This window comes from Gekko japonicus, unplaced genomic scaffold (genome assembly GCF_001447785.1).
Source record: "Gekko japonicus isolate JY-2015 unplaced genomic scaffold, Gekko_japonicus_V1.1 scaffold337, whole genome shotgun sequence".
Lineage (NCBI taxonomy): Eukaryota > Metazoa > Chordata > Lepidosauria > Squamata > Gekkonidae > Gekko > Gekko japonicus.
The window spans coordinates 1004018-1026102 of NW_015175365.1; the positions used below are offsets into that span (position 1 = coordinate 1004018).

Consider the following 22085-nt stretch of genomic DNA (forward strand, 5'->3'; position numbering starts at 1 on the left):
TTGTGTTTTTCTTATGTAAATCTTAGATTTATTTAAATGAAAAAGTCATCACACATGCAGAGCGTTTTTAAAGTTGGTTGGTTAAGAAGCACTGAGCTGCCAGAGTTTGAAAGTCCTGATACAAAATGGTTGCTTATACCACCGTCTTAGTCCACCTCCCCCCTGCTAAAATGTGCAACCAGGGCTGTTTTTGGGCAGGAACGCACAGGAACGGTGTTCTGGCTGGCTTCAGAGTTGGCCACGCCCACTACAGCCAAAACCTCTGCATGCGTAGCTACAGAGGGAAGGCCTGGAGAGCGACCCTCCCCCGGTGACTCCAAGGCGGGCAGGGCAGGAGGGGCCCTGGAATGATCAGGATCAGGGAGCCTGGGCAAGCCAAGGGAAGGCAGTTTAAACTGCCTTCCCTTCCCTTAAAACAAGGGGGGGGCTTGCCTGGGCTCTCTGCAGCCACGGGCCCCCGGGCAAGCCAAGGGAAGGCATGGGGGTGTGGCCTAATATGCCAATGAGCTGTGCTGTCGGGGCTGTGGCCTAATATGCTAATGAGTTTCTGCTGTTGGGTGTGGTCTATTATGCTAATGAAGTCCTGCTGGGCTTTTTCTACCAAAAGAGCCCTGTGTGCAACAATAGCTAGATCAGCATTCTGTTGCAAGGCATGCAGCTCTGTTCCACCTGACCAGAAGCTGTTCAGCTGTGCTCACTACAACAGTTTGCTGGCAACTTTGCAACATCTGTTACCATCTCCTCAGTTTCTACCTATCTCTAAATCCCATGCAGTGGATGCCACTGAGTCACCTGGGGTTTCCCTAAAGTCTTCAGAGCAGGAGTCTTGGTAACTGCTGCTGTTATGGTACAGTGGGCAGGTCTGGCTTGCAGCAGGAAATCAGTAAGAGGACACCGGGAGACTGGACCCAACATTTCTACGAATGGAGTGTATTTGCAACAGCAGTGTTTACCACCTTCCCACAGCAGCTCCCTTTGCCCCTACCCACTGTTGTGGGTCAAGAAACCTCTCAGAACAATATATGGAGGTTTCAGGGAGATGTGCCGCAATGAGAGCTCATTGGTCCAAATCCTCCCTACACCAGCACTGCATGAGTGGAGTCTGAGTTCTGTGAACGAGGACACCTTGTGTAAGAGTGAGGTGTTGATACGGACCAGTTTCCTCTTGGTGCCGTTTGCTATTCCACATAGTGTATTCTTCTGGAGGGTTCCTGGTCTTCAGCAGCAGGCTGGTTTTTTTGCAGGTGTAAGGGATGTGGTAAAAGTTGCTTCTGCAAACTTGCTGTGTTCATACAAGCTTAGCTCCAACCAGTGTTCTGCTTGCACTGGCACTAGGAGCCTTGCAGCCCTTTGCTCTACTGTAGAATCGAGTAACATGGCATTGTGTATGTCACACAGTTCATGCTATCAATGTATAAATTCAGGCAGCCAAACTGAACAAGACAACCTTCTTCAAAATCTAATTCTGGACAAAAAATAATGTTTATTTAATCATATATCGTGTAGGTGTATGTATATTTGTAATTTCTTTTTCTTTCAAACTCTAGGTTACAGGCACTGCTCCCTCAAGCCAAATACAATTTTGGCTGTTTGTGACCGACTTCTCACTACAGGGTGAGGCTGAGGTCAGTGTGAAAACTCCCAGAGCTCTGCCGGTCTCCATTGCTTCCTCATGTGTGGTTGATATGGAAGTGATGGAGGTACTCAAGAATACATCCCACTGTGTTGTTTTCTTCAAGGATGCCCTTTGTGGAAATGGTAAGTACTAGAACGAGCGCTGCCAAATCAACTTTTATTAGTTCTGAAAGATTCTTCATGCCACCCCAAAATATATCCTAAGAACTCAGGAACAGCAGGTTGGCAGGCATTCTGCATTTTACAGAAAGGAGAGGGCCCTTAAGAACTTTGTCATCTGTCTATTTTTGCTCAGGAATACTTAGATTTTAATCTTCTAATGTTATTGTTTATCTCTTCTTGAGAGAATGAGTGTACCTTTTGTGTGTTAGATATGTCTTTATTTATTTATTTATTACATTTCTACCCTGCCCTCCCGCCGAGGCAGCTCAGGGCGGCTTACAAACAGTTTAAAACAACATACAATTTAAAACCATCAAATACAAAATATAAAATACAATGAAACTAAGTAAAAACGGCGGCATCCTATGATAAAGTGCTAGTGCGACCCAACCGGTGCAGTCAGTTCTTATTTGAACGCTTGGTGAAACAGCTCACGTTTTTACGGCTCTACGGAACTGCTGGAGGTCCAGTAGAGTTCTAATCTCATTGGGGAGCTCGTTCCACAGCGTTGGCACCACCAGGGAGAACGCCCTGGTCCTAGTTACCACCAACCTGGCATCTACAGTCTTAATCATGAGTGAAACTTCAGTAAGAACAGAGAGGTTTAAGGCTTCCTTTTCTCCAGTTTTTGGCAAGAAGCAGATAAGCCCTGTCATCTACAGTTATTGCAAGGCATTGACCAAATTGGCCTTAGAAATATAATGGCCAACATTTGTTTAAATCTCTTTCATTTTCAAGAATACAGCCCTGCTGCTGCATCTATAATTGCCAACATAGTATTTACTGTTGCATATGACTATGCTGGAAAGAAATTAGGACTGGATTATAATCACATTCTGGGGAAGTTAATCACTAGATGATAATGACCTTTGGTCGTTGTGAACCTCTCTTGCCTTTGAGCTGTTGACCTATTTATATAAAAAAAATCTCCTGTCAGGCTTCCAGATCCACTGAATCACCCACTTCATTGGGCAGAAATCTGGGGAGCAAAGTACAGCCTGTCTAGCTTCTGAACAACTTGGCAACAACAGTCCCCCCTCCCCAAGCAAAAAATACAAAACAAAACCAGATAAATTTTTCAAGTAACAATAAATTTAACAGATTTTCTCCCTTCTATTTCTCATATTTGCTTAACTTTATCCTAATGTGTGTTTACTTTTCAGAGGTCAGTACATCAGACCAATTCAAGCTTAGTGAAAGGCTGGCTGGGAACATTATTGGCCCAGATAACAGATATGATCACCTTCCCCCCCCCCTTGTTACTTTAACATATCAAAATGTCTTTGTTGGCAGGTAGGATTATTTGCATTGAACGTACCATTCTCTCGCTACAAAAGCCCCTTTTGTGTAGGGCTGCTGGTGCTGACATCACCAAACTGACTGGCCCTGTCAGACTAGATGAGCTGGATTCTGCAACTCCAGTCAATTCCATTTGCACTGTAAGAGGTTAGTACCAATCTTTCTGAGGGTAAAAAGTTTGCTAATGGTTAGTCTTAATGAACTGCTCAATGCTGTATTAACATAGTAACATAGAAAATGGGGGTGAGGCTGTTGTGTGCTCTTAGCATAATTTGTAAATTATTCTATTCTGGTTTTGGCAAATGCTTACATTTATGGGGGAGGGGGTAAACCTATCTGTATTTAAAGTCCTCCAGTGCTTATTAAAATCAGTGTCAGTGTATAGCTGTGGAATTGCTTTTATAAGCTTTACTGTCATTTTTACTTCCTATTCTAAATGAAATTGTTTTTTGCCCATTGCCCCTCTTCAACAGTTAATTAGCAGACTAGCAGCCTCACTTTGCTAATTATTCCTACATTCATCTGTATTCTTTTGACCCCAAGTCATCAGTAGGTACTGAACAACAAAAGATATGTGGAATGAACATTGTCCATCTTCAGACAAGGGACCTATGTGTTCTAGTTCAAACTGAGAAAATGTCAAACATTGTCTAAGCCATTGCAGTGCAATCCTGAGCAGAGTTACTTCTAAGTCCATTGAAACTAATGGCCATAGAAGGGTTTAACTCTGCTCAGGATGTCAGTGTTAATCTCTTTGTCCACTATATAAAGGCAGAGATATTTCAGTTATGTATTTTAATGGTGCGCATGCAGCAGCTGTTTCCCTGGGAAGCTGATGGAGTTCATCTTTCGTTCCAGGAGTGCCTCTCACTGGATCTCTTTCTGTGTTCCTTGGTGGGAGGAGTAGGGGGAATGGAAATACAGAGCTTGTAGGGAGGCAGTGACTGTGAACATTGCTTTCTCCTTCCACCGCAACATCTGCTTTCAAGGAGGAGGGCTGCTGCCGTTTGCTGCTCCACTTGGCACAGTGCACTCCTTCCTACAAGATCTGCATTGTGGTAGGGAACGCCTCTCCCCACCTGCACTTTCTGTGGGACAGAGGAGAGGGAAGACTCTCCATCCCACTGTCTGCTCCATTTAGAATATCTTGTCTTTACTACCTTTGCCCTCCTCTTACGCTTCCCAGCCAACTCTGACCAAGTAGGGCAAGAGGGAGAAAGAAGATTCTTTTTCTCTTCCCTTTTCCATGTGTTCCCTCCCTGCTTGACTTTTCACCATGTCCTTTTGCTAGCTGCTTCCACAGCTTGCAGAGTGAAGCACCGGATAAGAATACCATGGCTGCTTTCCTTTAAGCTTGGGAATAGCCAGGCTACAGTAGTTTTCGATAGGCTCCTCCACCAGCTTAGAGGCACAGAGGCAGTGCTCAAAAGGGAGTCATAAGTGCCCCCTTGGCTACTGCTAACACCCCTTTGGATCACGTGTTCTGGAGACAGATGGACTAGAGACAATGATTGTCTTTTCCTCTTTAAAGACAGAGCAGATGCAGATGACAAAGAGGCCTATGACATCTCTGTTTAGCAAGCACTAAGAATCTGTCTGGGATCTCTGATCAGTTCTGACTGCAGTTCTTTGCACAGTGGTGGGGCTTTTGATAGGATGATATGGAGGAAATAAGTAGCAGGCTCCCTGCTCAATTCCAGACTGCCTTGACCAGCCCGCACATCATTCTTGTATACTGCATGTGCACACGAAGCTTGGCTGCAGAAAGTCATTAGTGGTTTGAAGCTGGCACGTATCCTTCAGCTGTTGAATGACTTGTGAGGACTAGGGGCATGTGGAGGCAGTAGTTCCAACACCTCTTTTTTCCTGCGATAGTAAAAGATTTCTAACAATCTGCCCTGCCTGACCCCCAAATATCAATGATCCTTGGTCCCCCTTGTCTAGTGACACAGCAGAAAGTTCCAGTTCCTGCATCTCCATGTAAAGGGTCTTCGGTAACAAGACTGGAAAACACCATTTTGTAAGGCCTTGGAGAGCATGGCGAATCACAGCAGACAGAAGTGGGTTAGGTAGGCCAAAGTTCTGACTTTGCACAAGGCGCCTTCATATGCTCGTGTGCTCAGCCCAGTTCACTAACAGAGATAGCCATCCATAATAGCTTTTCAAACCAGTCCTTCCTACATTGCTTTGCTGAGAAGTGTGTATAGTTCAACAATTCATCATACATGCCATGTTGTCTGTAATAGGTCTAGTCCTATTTAGGACTGCTGTAGAAGTTCAGTACTACATAAAGCTTTTTGGGGAGAATAGCTGGTGACCATATTTTTGTGAATAGATGATTGAGGGCTGATGATGTGAATTTTTTCATTTTTGTCATAGTTTCACAGAACAATACTGTTTCCAGTGTTCTTGATACCAAAACAGTAAACTCACTTTTACCATCAAGCCTCCGTTGTGGTTTGTCACTTTGTCTCCCCATCTGTTTTGAAGTGGGACCAGCTCTTTTCTGCATAAGGCTGAGAAACAAGTTTCTGGCTATTATCACATCAAATGAATAAAACCTAGCCAAAGGAGTAGGTCTACGCCTCATCTCATCACCTTTACTGATTAAAATAGTCCTGAAGAGAAGCCTTGCTTTACCCAATATTGGGCAACCAAACTATTGATCAAGGCTTTTCAAATGATTATTCAGTGGTCATACTTGTACAGAAGGATCATGTCATGTTAACATTCTGCCAGGAAAAGTCAGGTAAAGGTTTTCCTTGCTCGAAAGCCAGTCGAATCCGAGTCTAGGGGGTGGTGCTCAACTCCGTTCCAAGCCAAAGAGCCAGCGCTGCCCAAAGACGTTTCCGTGGTCATGTGGCCGGCATGACTAAACTCCAAGGCACACGGAACACTGTTACCTTCCCACCGAAGTGGTACCTATTTATCTACTTACAATTTCTTGCTTTCAAAATACTAAGAAAAGTAATAAACACTAATTTTCACTTCCTACGAATGGGTCAGACAGTCACAGTAATGTAATTAGGATTGTTGGAATTGCCTGCCAGAGCCCCAGTGCAATGAGGGAGCCCCAAGAACACTGTCAAATGTGCTTCTCTCTACTTGGGGTCCTCCCCTTGCTTACATTTTTGGGAAATAGTCCCAGGATCCTGGTCTATCCTCCTGCTCCAGTTTGGCCACTCAGGTGGCACTCCTCGTACACGCCCTTTTTCCCCAAGCCTAAAAAGACAGAATCTTCTGATTTTGAACCAAGCCTCTTGTCATACAAGTGGAGCCAGAATCTGCCCCGAACTGTGCTCTGTCTTGCCGTGTACCCTGAGGTGCAGGTACTGTCGGCTTCCAAACTACTGTATTTGTGTTTGCATAGTTGTCAAGCCCCCAGTCCGACATCCATCCCTAGTCTCCGCTGTTCTTACCCCTCCGTTACTTATGGATTATTGACTGCCTAGGTGCTCAGATCCTTGCCTGGGGAATCAGACCTTTGCTGGAGCTCCACAGATGCAGCTCCTGCTTTACCACTATGCCTTGTTGCATTCCTGCCCCCCCCTTCTTGAGAGGAATACATTGCACTGTGTGCATGGTGTAACTGACATATAAGCTGCTGAGAATTATTACTGTATACTTGATACTATTTTGACGGCTTGTGTGTGCTAATTCTCCAAGCCAGCTGTTTGTATTCTTTCCCTCAATGAACTTTGTTTCACTCTATCCAGATTCTCAATATTATTTCCAAGTTTGTAGAGGAGCAATGACATTTGTCAACAGAGCTCTTATATTTCTAGGGAACATTTCCCAGATTTACAGTGCAATCCTAAGCAATGTTGCATCCTTCTTGGACTTGGGAGGGCCCAACACTGTTTAGGATTATACTGTTAGTGGAGAACCATTGGTATAATAGAGATCTTAAGCTACCCACTCCTGTAGTGGAGGAATGAGAGATGATGGAAGGAATGTTTCTTCCTTATGCTCAGGCAGTCTTTGTTGTACACCTGTCTCCCTTACCACACTTAGTAAGATATTATGTGCATTACAATGAGTTCAAGGGGAGAAAACAGACATTTTCTCTTCAGAATGTCGCAATTTGGTCAAGATATATGAAAACCTCTTTTGCCAAAAGCCCTTCAACAATTATTAAAATATAAGGGGGAAATAAGAACCTTTTACCGTCATAGTAAAATGTTTTTCTAACACATACAAGGGGGAGGTTGCTTAACAACTCCAGTCTGCTATTTCTAATTCACCTGTTTAATGTCTAGATTTATTTTTTCAAATAAGAATACAGGGTACCTTGGAATAAAAATGTTAGCTAATGAACCATGCATAGCAAAGAATGCATAGTTACCACTTTTTTCTACATTATTTCTCCCCGGCGCTATCATCTAGTAAATGTATAACTCCCTACAAAAAATCCAGTACCTAGTATGTATGTGCTAGGTTTGAACTACTGATTTTCCACAGCCAAGATGAGTATACCTGTAGGTGCAAGCTGGCTGTGGCAACTGAGAGGGGAGGAGGTGGGGAGTCAGGATTCTCACTGACTGCTTCCTCCAGCACTCTCCTGATGACTGATCATGGCCCCCTTCATGTTCAAGAAATTGGGGGGGGGCTTCTTTGCAGAATGTTTAGGTTGAGAACTTGAATGATTTTAGCGGACAGTCCTGACCAGTACTGAGCCACAGAATACATAACAGAACGCTGAAGCTGGTAGCAACTTGTCTGAGTCTGACTGCACAATGAATCCAATGCTAAATGCTGAGCAGGATCATATGTTAGACTAATGTTCTTAATTGGCTGGTGTTGTCTGGTTTTACTTGCTAGTTCTTGTGAGTGTTCTTAGTTTCTATAATGACTTCCATTGGTTCTGCTTGTGGGCCACCTTGGCCACTCTGTGCCTGGAAAGGTGACATGTGAATCAGCTAAGTAAAATCAATAGCATTGAGTTCTAGAAGAAAGATAGTTGCTCCCCACAAATTTATGGAGAAGGAAGGACAATTATTTAATAAACAGTGTAATCTACACTCTCCTAAACTCTTCATGAGTTTAGAAAGCTGCTTAGATTGGATTGCACAGAAAACCTACTAATTTAGTTCAGTTGGTCATATTGCAAGCCAGCGTCTTGCATTATCCTGATTAAAACTAAGAGAGCCAGTGCTGGGCTTACACTGGAGTCCAAATCCCCAATCCCCTTTGAGAAGACTTGAGTGACTCACTGCCGCTCATCTTATTTCATGGGGTTGTTGAAAAAGACAAATTGCAGTAACCACAAGCCGCACCATGAGCTCCTTGATATGCACATCAATCAATATCCATTTGTGCATCGTCATATTTTTATTATGGACTAAAGTTCTGTACAACAGAAATCTGCAGTAATTGTCAAATATTGCATGTCTCTGAAAATGAATTCTCCAACTATTTTACTCCCTTTTCCTTACCAACCTAGTTAAGTAAATGTTCCAGCACTGCTGACCAGTATACATTACCATTGCCACGCTTGCTTCTCCAGAATTCTGTTTTGTCTCATAGGTTTGAGTGGTTCTTGCACAACTCAGTGGGGATTACTAGGTGTTTGGCCTTTGACGTGTGTGTTGTGAGCTCAGCAATTGTAATCCATTTATTTGCAGGTGTCCCAGATCACCACTCTCTGTTTTACTTGCAAAGGCTGCTACATCCCTCACATTTATTGCTCGGCTCAACACATCACTATTGTTCTAAATCTTTTTACTGGCCTTCCCATAAAGTACCCAATTTACTTGATTTATTACACTTAGCAACAATACTTAACTAGTTATCCAAAATATCTCTGGCCTTCAGTTCACTAACGTTTTTAGTCACGTATGTCAGACACTTTTTAAAGGTTGACTTGATTTCCCGGTTATACTGATATAAATAAGGATACACACATTTTCCAGTTAATAATATGAACTAATTTGACTAAAACAAATTTAAAAGCAGCCTGATGAGTGCTTTTAACATTGTGGGGGTAAAAGAAATGGTAACTGAGTGTTGCTTTCAGAGTGTTGCTTTGAAGTGATTTTTTTTTATGAAGCAAGTCACAGTATACCTAAGGATATTCTTTTTTAAAATCTTATTTTAAAACATCCATGTATGCTGCAGAGAAGAGACACCTTATCTTAATCCAAATTTCCATGACAGTTGAAAGTGGTCATGGTCAGTGTACATTTCATCTAAGCAAATGTTTTCCCTTTTTCTAAGGCATTATTGTTGGTGTTAATGAGGGAACTGCGTTCTACTGGCCTGCATGCAATAGATGTGGTAATGGAAAAGTAGAGCAGCATCCACAAGACGGGTAAGAACATGCTTGTGTCAACTAGCATGCAGATAAGAGCAATCCTGTGGGCATTTATATTACTACTTGAAGTCTCAAAAATCTTGACAGTGTTTCTCACCAAAGAGTCCTAAGGAATTTAACAGTCATGGGATAAGAGGACAATCTGGTCCGTGCCTGCCAAATTTTTGTTGAGGCGTGGTAACAGCCTTTGCCTGTAGTTCCACCAGATAAGAAAATTGTTTTCAAAAGTTGTGGAAGATGGATATATCTTGTGTTTTAATTGTGTCCTGTACTATTAAAATGGGTGTGCTCCATGCAAACTGCAAAGACACCAAGCATGACTAGGAAAAGGCCAGGAGGGGGTTCCTGCCTACTCAGGAAACATGTGAGGTTGCACATACACACACACACACACAAAGGGGGGGGAAGTGGTGAAACCTCATAACCCCCTCAAATAACTCCCAAACGACCTTGACGTGGAGGTTTGCACAGGCCTGTTGCCTTCATGCTGCCAAGGACTGCTGCAGTTGGGCAGATTCACATGGGAGTAGGCAGTCCTTCAAACACCCAAGTCCCAGATGATGTAGAGCTTTAAGTGTCATGGCCAATACTTTGAATTGAGCTGGGATCGAATTGATAGCAAATGTAGCCTGTAGTTTATACTAGATAGTTATCTTGCTGCAGTGTTTGGAACCAGAAGCAGTTACCAAGCTGTCTTCAGAGGTAGCCCACGTAGAACATATTGCAGCAGTCTAGCTCAGATGTGACGAGAGCGTGGATAATTCTGGCCACATCACCTAGGAAGTGCCACAGCTGGTGAAACAATTGAAGCTGGTGAATTGTACAACTTGCCAGACAGGAGATCTGAGCCTCCAGCTGTGAACACTCATCTCATAGCATCCCCAAACAGTGAACAGTGGGAGCAGGCTGGGTGACCTTGGGCCAGTCACACACACTAAGCCTAACCTATTTCACAGGGTTGTTGTGAGGATAAAATGGAGGAGAGGAAAACAAGGGTAAGCCATTTGGGAGCCCCGCTGGGGAGAAAGACAGGGTATACATGAAGTAAATGAATCAACATATTATTTCAAGAGGCCCATCCGGAACAGGCTGGCTCCTTAATTTCTGACTTGGTATAGAATTAAATAAGGGCCTCTTGTCCTCTGATCTGGGCTTTATTGGCCCTCACCCAGCTCATTACAGTCTTACCTGGTAATGTTGAAAAGGAGACATTGACTTTATTTTATTTATTTCTAAAATTATGCTGCCTCTCCAGGGAATCAGCTTGAGGTAGCTTACAAAATGTGATAGAAACACAAACCATTAAAAGGTGTTAATTAAAATCCAGAATTAAAAACCCAGCCAAATCATAAAAATACAGATCACTGAGCAGCTTAGAGTAACAGTTTTCAGACTGAAACCCCATTATGATTTGTTGTTAAAAGATTAATCCCTTAACTGAAAGCCTGGATGACCAGAAACATTTTTACCTGGCACCTAAAAGAGAACAATGTAGGCACCAGGTGAGCCTCAAGGGGAAGGGTATTCCATAAGTGAGAGGCACTACTGAAAAAGCCCTGTCTCTGGTTGCCACTCACCTCTGAAGATTGGGCCACAGAGAGCAGGGCTCACGAGGCAAATCTTTACTGATAGGCTGTACAATACGGGAGGGGGCAGTCCTTCAAGTACCCTCATCGCAAGCCATTAAAACCTTTAATGGTAAGAACCAGCAACACTTTGAATTGTGCCCAGAGACAAATGGGCAGCCAGTACACATCTTTCAGCACCAGAGTGACTGATTGATTGATTGTTTGATTGAAGCCTGGCTGCTGTACTTTGGACCAGTTGAAATTTCTGGACTTGCATATCATACTTAGAACTCCAGGGATGAACATGCCTTGCTGTGTTTAAGCCAGTGACAAGCCAGGGCAATGGCTTTTAGGGTCTGGACAATTTATTCTAGATAGTTATCTTTCTACAAAAACCTCACAGGGTCTGGACAAGCCTTTGTCCATGCACTTCCCAGCTTGAGCAGAGAGCTGGCTGAGGCTGCAAATGTTCCCTGAGGTGGGAAGCTTCAACAAGGAATGGAAAAAGCGGGTAAAACAAAGCAGATGTCCATCTCTTTTTTTCTTCCTCCGCTTAATGCTTTGTCATGGGACCCTATCTCTTGTCTGTGCCCTAGAAATTATCTTGGGGTCAAAGTAAAATGCTCACTGAAAATGTTATCTCAGAACACCATGGCAGTAAAGAGGCCTATTCTGTGTTATCAGCCATTAGGAAAAAGGGATAGGAATGAAGCACTGTAAGGCTATTTTATTTATATAATAAAGCGCATCTTGCCCTTATTTCAGGGAAACAATGTGGAATTACTTACATTTTGAATACTGTAGGCAGTATTGATTGTTTCATCTCAGAAGGTCAATAAAATAATGAGAGGAATGAGATGTAATGGTATATCTATCTAGTGTTCAAATTGTTCCACATACATTGCTTCAGTAATCCTCATAACAACCTTGTAAGTTAAAGCTGCTGCATTGTTGCCATAATTGCCCAAGAGGGCAGGAGAGCTAAGGCTTAAACTTGCCTAAGGCCGTCCAGGGAGGAGTTACTTAGGGTAAGGTTGGAGTTGGAAATGTCCCGGTTCACAGTCTGAAGGAAGGCTCATGTAAGATTAAAACCCTAGAAATGAGGTTACTGGAATCAAATATTGTGGAGATTTATAGAACTATGAGCCATGTGAACAAAAGCCAGTGGAATAAAGTAATTCGTCTTGATTCGTTCATTCTCTCAAAACTGGAGAACTCTGGATCACCCAATAAAATTCATTAACAGTACGTGGAAGACAAACACAAGGAACACTTTGTGAAAAACTTAATCAATGTATATAATTTGTTGCTTGGTTTTTAAGAGGGTCAGGTGCATCCAATGGGAGAGTCATTCTGTCAGTGGTTGTTGAATGTAACTGAGGACCTTCATGTTCAAAAACAGTGAGCCTCTGAGAATATGCTGGGAATAAGCAACAGCAGGGAGACTTTTTTCATCCATGCCCTGCATGAGCATAACCCAGCATTTTCCTAAACATGTGTCCACTGGTGGTATGATTTAGTGTAGGTATGATTGGTGTGGGAGGTGATTGCCGCTACAAATGCCTCCGTTCTGTTTTTCTATCAAGCCAGCCTTCTTGTGGCCTTTAAAGCCCAGTGGAAGAGAAAACAATAAACTAACGGAGGTGGACATTTGCACAGGATAACTGGCAAACAGGGAAAAGTTAACCACTTTCCTGACCTCCAGTTCTCCCTTGACATTCCCCACCACCATTTTTCCAGATTTGCATAACAAAGGGGGCCAGGCGTGGGAAGTCAGTCTTCCCCTCATTACGTGTAGTTTTCCCTGCCTCTTGATGGGATTGTGACACATTAAATCATTTTTGAGAGCCAATGTGGAATAGTCATTCGTGTTTTGCTCTAGTAATAAGGATGAATTCAAATTCCTACACAGCCTCAAAGCTCACTGGGCTGTTGTATGTGGAGTTTTCCACACAGGGACAGGCTTTTGTGGTTTCCCTGTGTCTCATGCTGATAAAGTGCAGTGGCAGCAGGGCTTCCACATAGCAGGTTTCCCTGGTGCAGTCCCCCAGCAGTGGCCACCCATGCCTATTTCAGGTTTTTTTTTTTTTTAATCAGCAATTGATTATCATTAATTAGTAACACAACATGACAGTCTGTGTATCAGGTTCCTTGAATTCCCAGCTTTAATTGTTAAAACATAAGTCTCTAGCCTCTTTCATCACTGATATATGCCTTTCATCTTATATCTTCACAATGAAAGGGACTAGAGACTAACTTTTTTAAAAAACATGAAAGCTGGGAATTCAAAGAACCTGATACACCGATTGTTATATTTTCTTCATTTATATCTCGCCTTTCTCCCCAACAGGTACCCAAAGGGACTTACATCACTCTAGTCTCCTCCATTTTATCCCTGTAACATAGTGCGTGACTGGTCCAAGGTCACCCAGCAAGCTTTTATGGCAGAGCAGGGATTCAAACCTGGGCTCCCAGATCCTCATCTGACCCCCTATCCACTGCACCACACTGACTCTCGATTAACAATATTCAGTTGTTTCTTTTAAAAAGCAGTGGGGGGAAAGGAAAAGCTGCCCTGGGGACAAAGGCAAGGAAAATGGCTGCTGTGTGTTTGGGAAAATCTGAACTTTCACACCCATACAGCTGTGATCCAGATGGCAAAGCAGGTTGGGAAAGACTGGAGAAAAACCTGAGAGGTTGACAAATACACCGTGATGCTGTAGAGAAGCAGGGGAAAACCCCCCACTTCCCAACATAATTGAATGCGGAGCAACTAACTCATGTGGAAATGGCCTGACTCTCAGCCTAATGTAACTTTCAGACTTGTTGTGAGGACAAAGGTGGTGGTGGGAAGCCATGTAAACTATCCTAAACTTCTTGGGGAAAGGTTGAGATTAAAAATGCATAAATAATAGAAATGTAAAGATGAATATTCTCCCAATTAGGCTCAAAAGTCATCTCAAGAGATAACATATCTTGATTACTTCGAAGCAGTCAGAGGAACAGGGGGAAGTCTGATGCCGTATGCTTAAGAAACTTTGCCTTTTCTCGTGCATTTCAGGGGATCACTATACTGCAGCAAGTGCTCAGAAGCCATAACTTCTCCAGTTCTTAAAGTGCACCTAGAAGTCTTTCTGTACTGTCAGTCCCGACCACTTTGCACAGTAAAAGTAAAGGTAGGAAAAGGCTCTAGTAATCTGAACACTGTTCATTTGGACCTAGAGGGACTTAGTGCGTCAGTCAGGAGCTTTGAAAACAAATTTCCATTTCTTTAATAGCCCTGATTGAAGAAAGATGTTCCCTTTAGGCCTTTCTTCAGTCTGCAAAGTCTAAAGATCCTCGGAGTCCTGGTATCTTCAGAGCCTGTTTGTGGCACATTCTAATTCCAATTACTGTCAGTTAATCTGTAGAAGGTGTTAGACGTAGCGTAGACTGGCCTGTGGAGGTTCCTGCCCTGGAACAAGCCCTTTGAATGAATGAGCAATTGCAAGAGGGGAGAACAGTTTGAAAAACCTCACCTACCCCACCCCACCCCCCAGGTTACTCTAAGCTCTTAGGAGCTTGAGCAGACTGGTTTTCCTTCCTCTTGGAGTGGCACACGCTTGCTTGAGGTACTTATAACTGCTCTCAACATTCCAGCCCTTTTGGACCACATTTAATCCTCCTTTGGCTGGTATTTCGGGTTTTTTAAACTTTTACTTGATTTACAGTCATATTTTTTGTACGTGCTGCTTTTTGTCATCCACACAAAGGCCACATACACTGCTTTGAAAGCCCAGGAGAGACCAAACCAGTTGGTTTATACAGCTTTGAACTGCTGAGAGCCAGTTTGATGTAGTGGCTAAGAGTATGGACTCTAATCTGGGAGAACCAGGTTTGATTCCGCACTCCTCCACATGCAGCTGCTGGGTGACCTTGGGTCAGTCACAAGTTTTCTCAGAGCTGTTCTCTCAAGAGCAGTCCTTGAAAGAGCTCTCTCAACCCCACTTACCTCTCAGGGTGTCTGTTGTGGGGAGGGGGAGGGAAAGGAGATTGTAAGCAGCTCTGCAAGTGAAGGGTGGGGTATAAATCCAATCCTCTTCTTAGAATTACAGAATCACAGAGTTGGAAGGGACCTCCAGGGTCATCTAGTCCAACCCCCCCGCACAAGGAAGGAAATTCACGAATACCTCTCCCCCACACCCCCAGTGACAGCTGTTCCACACGCAGAATATGACAAAAAACCTCCAGGATCCCCAGCCAAACTGGCCTGGAGAAAAATTGCTTCCTGAACCCAATGTGGCGATCAGCATTTCCCTGGGCATGTAAGAAGGGGCCACAAGAACTAAGCACTGATGCAGCCCTTCCTGCCCTCCCTCTCATGATCTGCCTAAGTTCACTGCTGTCAGATAGCCATCTAGCCTCTGTCTAAAAACCTCCAAAGGAGAGCCCTCCTCCTCTTCCTCCTCCTTTCCCCCCATGTTTTCATTGCATTTACGCCTTACAGCAGCTGGACGACAATGGATTGACCACCATCCGGTTTGCTCCATGCCTAAACAAGATTCAGACCTTTGTCATTCACATCCAATCCACTCCACTGGCTTTTCCCCTCAAATAATATTTCCGTGGTTTGCTAAAAACAGAGAATCTTCCGCATCCCCCTGTAATACCATTCAGGCATTCTGTGTCTGATTACTTGACCCATGTATTATGGCTTAATGAAATTGTAGCCTTTAGGCAAAATGCTGGATTACATTTGGTTTCATCATAAGCAAGAAGGCATTCACCAAATGCTACCATTTTTAATATGTTCTGAGAGTTTACACATAAACTGATCTCTGTTTTGTCATTTTGCTATTGTGTATCAGCTGCTGCAGAGGACCATTTCTTTGCTTCTGAAGACTTCCTCCACTAAGGATGGGGTATGTATTCTTAAAAGTATATTTATTAAAGAAATCAAAGCTTTATAAATCTAGTATAAACTCGTTAAAATACTTTTTTGAGGTAGAGAGGCTAGCATAAGTAAACACAACTGTGTCTATATAGAACATTTATACCTGTTGATGAGCCAGCATTGTGCAGTGGTTAAGAGTGGCGGACTCCAATCTGGAAAACTAGGTTTGATTCCCCACTCCTCCTCCACAGGAGGCCTGCTAGGTGACCTTGGGCCAGTCACAGTTCTCTCAAAACTGTCTCAGCCCCACCTACCTCACAAGGTGCCTGTTGTGAGGAGACGAAGGGAAGGGAGCTGTAAACTGCTTTGAGACTCCTTGGGATAGAGAAAAGCAAGGTATAAAAAACAACTCTTTTTCTTCTCTCAATCTAAGGATCTACTGGTTTTGTGGACTTTCCAATTTCACTTAAACGATACACTTTGGGTAAAAATACACAACTCAGTGACTTCTTTTTTAGTCCTCCTTTCTTCCTGAGACTGGAAGTGGATTATGGCCATATGAGGATGAGTTATTTGACCACATGCTGAAACTGTGGTTGCACATGCTGTTGATCAGACCAAAAGTAGGCTAGTCAAAAGTATGCCATCTTGTAATGTGCATTGGTCCAGGTTAATGGACGCAACCTGTTGAGACGGAAGTTGGTGCCCCAATGCCACAGAGACTGTAATGCTGATTGTCTTACTTATATCACCATTTTGCCCAGCTTCAACACACTTCCCCATCTGATTGTTAAATTATAGTTTATGTAAACTGAAGAACCAAATGGCAGGATAACCCAGGAGGAAAGAACCTGCCCTTGCTAACGCATCAGTGACAAGGAGTGTGGCAGTATAAATCATAAGCACAAGAATGGTCATCTAAATTCCCTATGAACATTCATTGTTATTATTATTTTATTCGATTTATACCCCGTCCTTCCTACCAAAGCAGGAAGTTTATCTTTTTCTACCCTAAATTAGCTACAAATATTGTGATACTGTGTTTCTCAGATTTTAAATCAATCTCGTTTTCAGATGTGCTTTTCATAATTATTATGTGTTGTTATATGCGTGCTTTGCTTTTGGGGCAATAAAAAGGGGTTAGAAGTATTTTATTTGAAGAGCTCCCTACACAGGATATCTTTGAGTTACATGCTGGCTAGAACAAAATGTGCAGGATTGTTTGTTTAATGAATGTGTTTTATCATTGCAGAGTTATGAAGTGAAGAGTGTGCTGGGAAAGGAGGTGGGGTTTTTATATTGTTATGTCCAGTCTGTAACTAACCACCCATCTAGCTGTGTGGAACTGGAAGAAATTGTTCTTCCTTCTGCAGAAAGAAAGGAAATTCTGCCTGCAATTCAGTCTACGAACTTTGTAGTATAGTTAAGTATTACCGGTACCGGTACTTGATTCTAGACGTGCTATCAACTGAGTGAAGTTTACTGAGAGATAACTTTGAAAGTAAATTGCTGGGGTTTTTTAGCATTCACTACTGGGCATGAGCCAACCCTCAACAAGCATTTTCAATTCCGTTTGATTTGAATTTGAGAAATTACATGTGCTTAAGATCCTTCTGTTGAAATAAATGGAACTTACAAATGCAAATGTTTGGCTGGATTATATCCATTGTATATGTATTTCTAGTCCATCACAAACCATTTCAGAGCACAGGATTTAAATGTGATTCTCCAGCAATATAGTCTTCATGTGGAAGATGTTTTTTTGTCATGAGTTTGAGGGACTGTATTTTTTATAAATAGGTGTGAATAGCTTTTCAATTCATGTTTTCAGATAATGTTTTCAATTAATGTTCTGAGCTGTACATTTTAAAATAAACTGTACATACTAATGCATAGGTTCTAATACTTGTGTCTTGTATAAAATGCATTAAAACAGTTTGCTTGAGGTGCCATGTCTGTATTTATTACTAAATTCAAATAAATATTACAAAGAGTTAAGTGTTTTGCTGATGTGATAAAGAGTGTCAAGGGCATATTCCACTAATGTGGCAAGTTAATAATTGTCTAAATATAGAGGTCTTTGCCTGTTGTTCCTTTAAAAAAAATCACACACAATCTTCCCATCAAGTGGCTGTTGCATTGTATGGTAGAATTAAAAGCAAAGAACAAGATAACTGACTCAGAATAGTTATATTCATTTAATGATAAACCATATTTAAGATAACATAATTTTTCAACTTCCTTTCGGTTTGTAGGTAATTCTACAATTTTTTTCTTTGTTTTTTACACCATTTGAGCACCTTGCAAGTTTCCAACAAAATACTAGCACAGTTTTAGAAAACTGGACTTGGTTGGACTCTGTTCAGTGTCATAGTTCTGATCCAGAATTCTACATTTGCAGGGATTGTTTTCTTTTGCAAGGAGAACAGGAAGCAGCTGCACACATGGGACTTTCTTCTTGCTCCCACTGAGCTTCTTCCCTACTCAGTTTGCTCATGACCACTGTGTTTTAAATGGGAGGATGGAATCCTCTGCCTACATATTAAGGTTGCCAACAGACTGGAGAAAATTGTCCTCCTGTTTAGTAAAGGTAAAGGTTTCCTTTGCTCGAAAGCCAGTCGAATCCGTTTCCAAGCCGAAGAGCCAGCGCTGTCTAAAGATGTTTCGGTGGTCATGTAGCTGGCATGACTAGACGCCGAAGCGCACGGAATGCTATTACCTTCCCACCGAAGTGGTACCTATTTATCTACTTGCAATTTCTTGCTTTCGAACTGCTAGGTTTACCAGAGGTTTAATGCGTGGAAATGAGCAGCTGGAGTTTTTCATGGTGTGGAGGTTGGGTAAGAAGCATCCCATCAATCCTCTGTTATGACAGGGCATTTTTTTCTGCAGGAAGTTGACATGCACATTTCCAAATAAATGTATTACTGGGACAGTGGCAATGTCAGATTTCCTCTCGTGTGGATCGAGCTGGATGTACCTCTGAGGTTTCTAACCAGACATTGGGGTGCAATTTTAGTCAGTAAACACTGGGACAGCCCAATCCCATGTAATTTATGGGGGAAGAGTAAAGCTCCTGTATCTGTTCTGCTACATGGACATGCACTTGGTTGCTGTGGCTATCAAACCTTCCCAGTGTTTCTGTGTGCAGCAAAAAAAATGTGTGGATCATGTGTGAGTATTTGTATGAAGATGGCTTGCAGTTTCCTATATGGCTTTCTCTAGAGGGATTTTATAATTCACAAGAGCATTCCTTTTTTGATCCATTGTCTTGCCACTGGGCTCTTCCCCCCCCCCTCCCCATTCATTATACTTATTGTTAGGTATTGGGCTGTTTCTGTGTATTCGTTGTATAGTAAAGAAATACAGTGAGCCCTGTGTTCCAGAAACCACGATTGTTTGCTTATCCCTGGGAGAAGTTCTATTATCACCATCATGTTTACGTGTTCTTGTTTATACAGTTTATCACCTTCTATGACTTCATTTATCGTCACATGCCCAATTACTGTCACTGTTTGAAATTTTGTCTGATACCTATCAAGCTAACATCCAAGCTTTCTTTTAGTTTATCACTGGAAATCTGTCATTTTACATTGCAGTCCTTTGCTGTAAGGATGGCAGTTTCAGTATACCTTGTACAAAAATTATACCCAGTATAAAACTTTAATATTTTCAGGCATATTGTTAAGCTATAGACCTGTGTGATAACCATATATTTAATTCAATTCCAGGTCTATACAGTTAAGAAAAGGCCTGTGTGATGCTTCATACACTTAGAATTGAATCAAATCTATGGCTAAGAGAAGATCAGGATTTGTCTGTTTGGGATGAAAGGGTGATTTGGGGGGGGGGGTTGTGTCCTTTGCAAGAGAGCATGCGGTGCAGTGTGGGGACCTGTGGTGGGAAAGGAGAATGGTCAAAAATCCCATTCCTTTTGAGGTACTTCGGATGCCACCCATGCAGCTCAGTCCTATGCAGGGAAGCCCATTTGTTTCACTCAGCTCAAGTATATCCAAGTCTGCAGAGGATGGCAGCCAATATATTACTGCCATAAGTTCTGAGGTTTCTCTGCTGGAACTCCATTTTTATAGTGTCTCAACAGTAAAATACCATGATTCAAATACCTAACTGTGGTTTAAGCATTTCCTTAGCAAGGAATTGCATGTTCATCTCTTCCCCCCTTCTACGTGCTCACCCACAACTAAAAAGTCAAAATAAATTTCAAAGTGTTTTTATTTTTAGGAACCATGTAAAAATTGATATAAAAGTTTATACTCAGTCTTATTTTTTTTCACTTGCTGTTTACAATAAAAAGTGTTTGAAAATCATTTCTTTACAAAGTACCGTAGCTGCATCAATATGAGTAAGATGTAGGGAAAAGAAAAAAACCCACCCCTATCATTACAAAAATAATTTAGGAAGAAAAAGAGGCAACATTTTAGCTTTTCTTTTTTTCACTATTTTGGCAAGTTTTGTGGTTTAAAGACACAGGCTTAGTTCATTGGAAAAAGAAAGGTGTGAAAGCCAGCTTATTCCGCGCGATTCCAACCTCCCCGGCTCACTTTCTCTGTCCTTGGGAGGCGCGCAGGCAGGGCTGCCAGGAGTCACCGCCTCTCCGCACAGACCTTGGGCACAGTTTCGGCGCGCGGCAGGGCTCCTCGCCCGAGAGTCACACCGAGGCGCGCGCATAGACACGCGGAAAAAAAGGGGGGTTGGGGGCGCCAACACACACAAGCGCGCGCGCGCGCCACTCCCCGTCCACGCAGCTCCCGCTGCTCTGCACGGCTCTCTCTGAGGTATTCTGGAAGAAGTTAAAGTCTCTGGCGTGGTGAGCCGCAGCTCCCCTCCGCAGCCGGTTACCGGCAGTCCGTGGCCGAGGGGGCCTGCAGGAAGGAAGCGTTGGGCAGCTGCTTGAAGAAGTGCCGGAGGCTGCTTAAGTCCCGGGTCAGCTGCTCGATCTTCTTGTGGAGCCGCTCGTTCTCGGCGGACAGCTCCACCAGCTTCTGCTGCATCTCCTGGTTGCGGCGCTTGGCTTTGTCGCGGCTCTTGCGCACGGCGATGTTGTTGCGCTCCCGCCTCTGCCGGTACTCCGGGCTGAACCTGTCCACGCACTTCTTGCCGGCCCGCTCCTTGCCGCCCGACGACGAGGAGGCGGACGAGCGGCTGCTGTAGCTGGACGGCGAGGCGCTGCCCGGAGGCTCCGGGGAGGTGGGCGGCGTGGGCTGCCCGCTCAGGTTCACGATGGTCTGGGCGCAGGTGGCGATCTGCGACGGCAGCAGCGAGGCCGGCCCCGACACCTCGTCCCCCCACTCGGGCTCCTGCTTGACGGCGCCTCGCAGCGGCCCGGGAGGGACGCTGGCGTGCAGCAGGCTGGCCAAGGCGCTGCCCCCCGACGGCGCCTGGTGCGAGTGTTGCTGCTGCTGCAGCTGCTGCTGGGGGGGCGCGGGCAGGTAGTCCCCGTAGGCGCCGCCGCCGCCGCCGCGCTCGCCGCCCTTGTGGTTGTTGTTGAAGAGGTCGGCGAAGAGCTCGTCGTTGCACAGCTCCAAGTTGGGCACGGCGGCCATGGAGTCGATGTAGGAGCTGAAGTCGATGGCGCTCTCGTCCTCGTACATGGCCGACGCGGCGGCGCTCAGCTCCGCCAGGTCACGGCTGCCACTGCCCGGCCCCGAGGGCATGCCGCCGGACTCCTCGGCGGCCACGGCGCTCATGCCCTTGCACGACGGACTCAGCCCGCCGCCTTCGCCCACCTTCGCCTCGTAGAAATTGGCGGGCTCCAGCGACCAGCTCCGGTAACACGACAGCGAGTCCAGGCTGTCCAGGGCGGCGGCGCTCATTGGGAGCGCTCGGCAGGCGACGGCGCGACGGCGAGTCCTCCTCCAAGGGAGCCCTGCTCGGCCCCGGGCACGCGGGGCGGGAGTTCTCTCGCCTGACCGGACTCCGCTCCTGCCGCCGCCGCCGCCTCTGCCAGCGGCCGCCTTCTCGCGCCCGAACCCCGTCCCGTCGCTGGCTCGGAGGGCGGCTGTCACGCTGCTCCTGCTGCTGCTGCTGCCGCGGCTCTCGGGCTACGACTCGCAAGCGCCACGCCAAGGCAGAGCGGCAACCATGTGGCAGGGAAACCTGGCGGCAGAGGGCCTCCCAGGCGCCCTTTTATTGAGCGCGGCTCCACCTCCTGCCCCTTGTGACGACGGCGGCGGCGGCGGCGGTTCGGGGGGGGGGTGTTGCTAGAGGAGCCTCG

The 22085-nt window shown here is 44.4% G+C and overlaps 2 protein-coding genes across 2 annotated transcripts in view; one reads left to right on the plus strand and one right to left on the minus strand.

The window, feature by feature from the left end:
* The window catches only part of SPIDR (scaffolding protein involved in DNA repair), a 179968-nt gene extending 162322 nt beyond the window's left edge, over window positions 1-17646 (plus strand). Inside the window, exons 11-16 of the mRNA XM_015425441.1 lie at window positions 1548-1758; window positions 3091-3243; window positions 9313-9406; window positions 14039-14153; window positions 15825-15878; window positions 17103-17646. Of these exons, the coding sequence (XP_015280927.1) occupies window positions 1548-1758; window positions 3091-3243; window positions 9313-9406; window positions 14039-14153; window positions 15825-15878; window positions 17103-17273 (798 nt within the window). The 3' untranslated portion in view covers window positions 17274-17646. The remainder of the gene's footprint in view (window positions 1-1547; window positions 1759-3090; window positions 3244-9312; window positions 9407-14038; window positions 14154-15824; window positions 15879-17102) is intronic.
* Window positions 17647-20562: 2916 nt separating this feature from the next.
* Window positions 20563-21990, minus strand: CEBPD (CCAAT/enhancer binding protein delta). The gene has a single exon (XM_015425448.1). The coding sequence runs from the start codon at window positions 21682-21684 to the stop codon at window positions 20707-20709; it is 978 nt and encodes a 325-aa protein (XP_015280934.1). The 5' UTR covers window positions 21685-21990; the 3' UTR covers window positions 20563-20706.
* Window positions 21991-22085: the final 95 nt, after the last annotated feature.

Coding starts and splice junctions, on each gene's coding strand:
- CEBPD (XM_015425448.1), bottom strand. CDS start 21,684: ATGAGCGCCGCCGCCCTGGACAGCCTGGACTCGCTGTCGTGTTACCGG.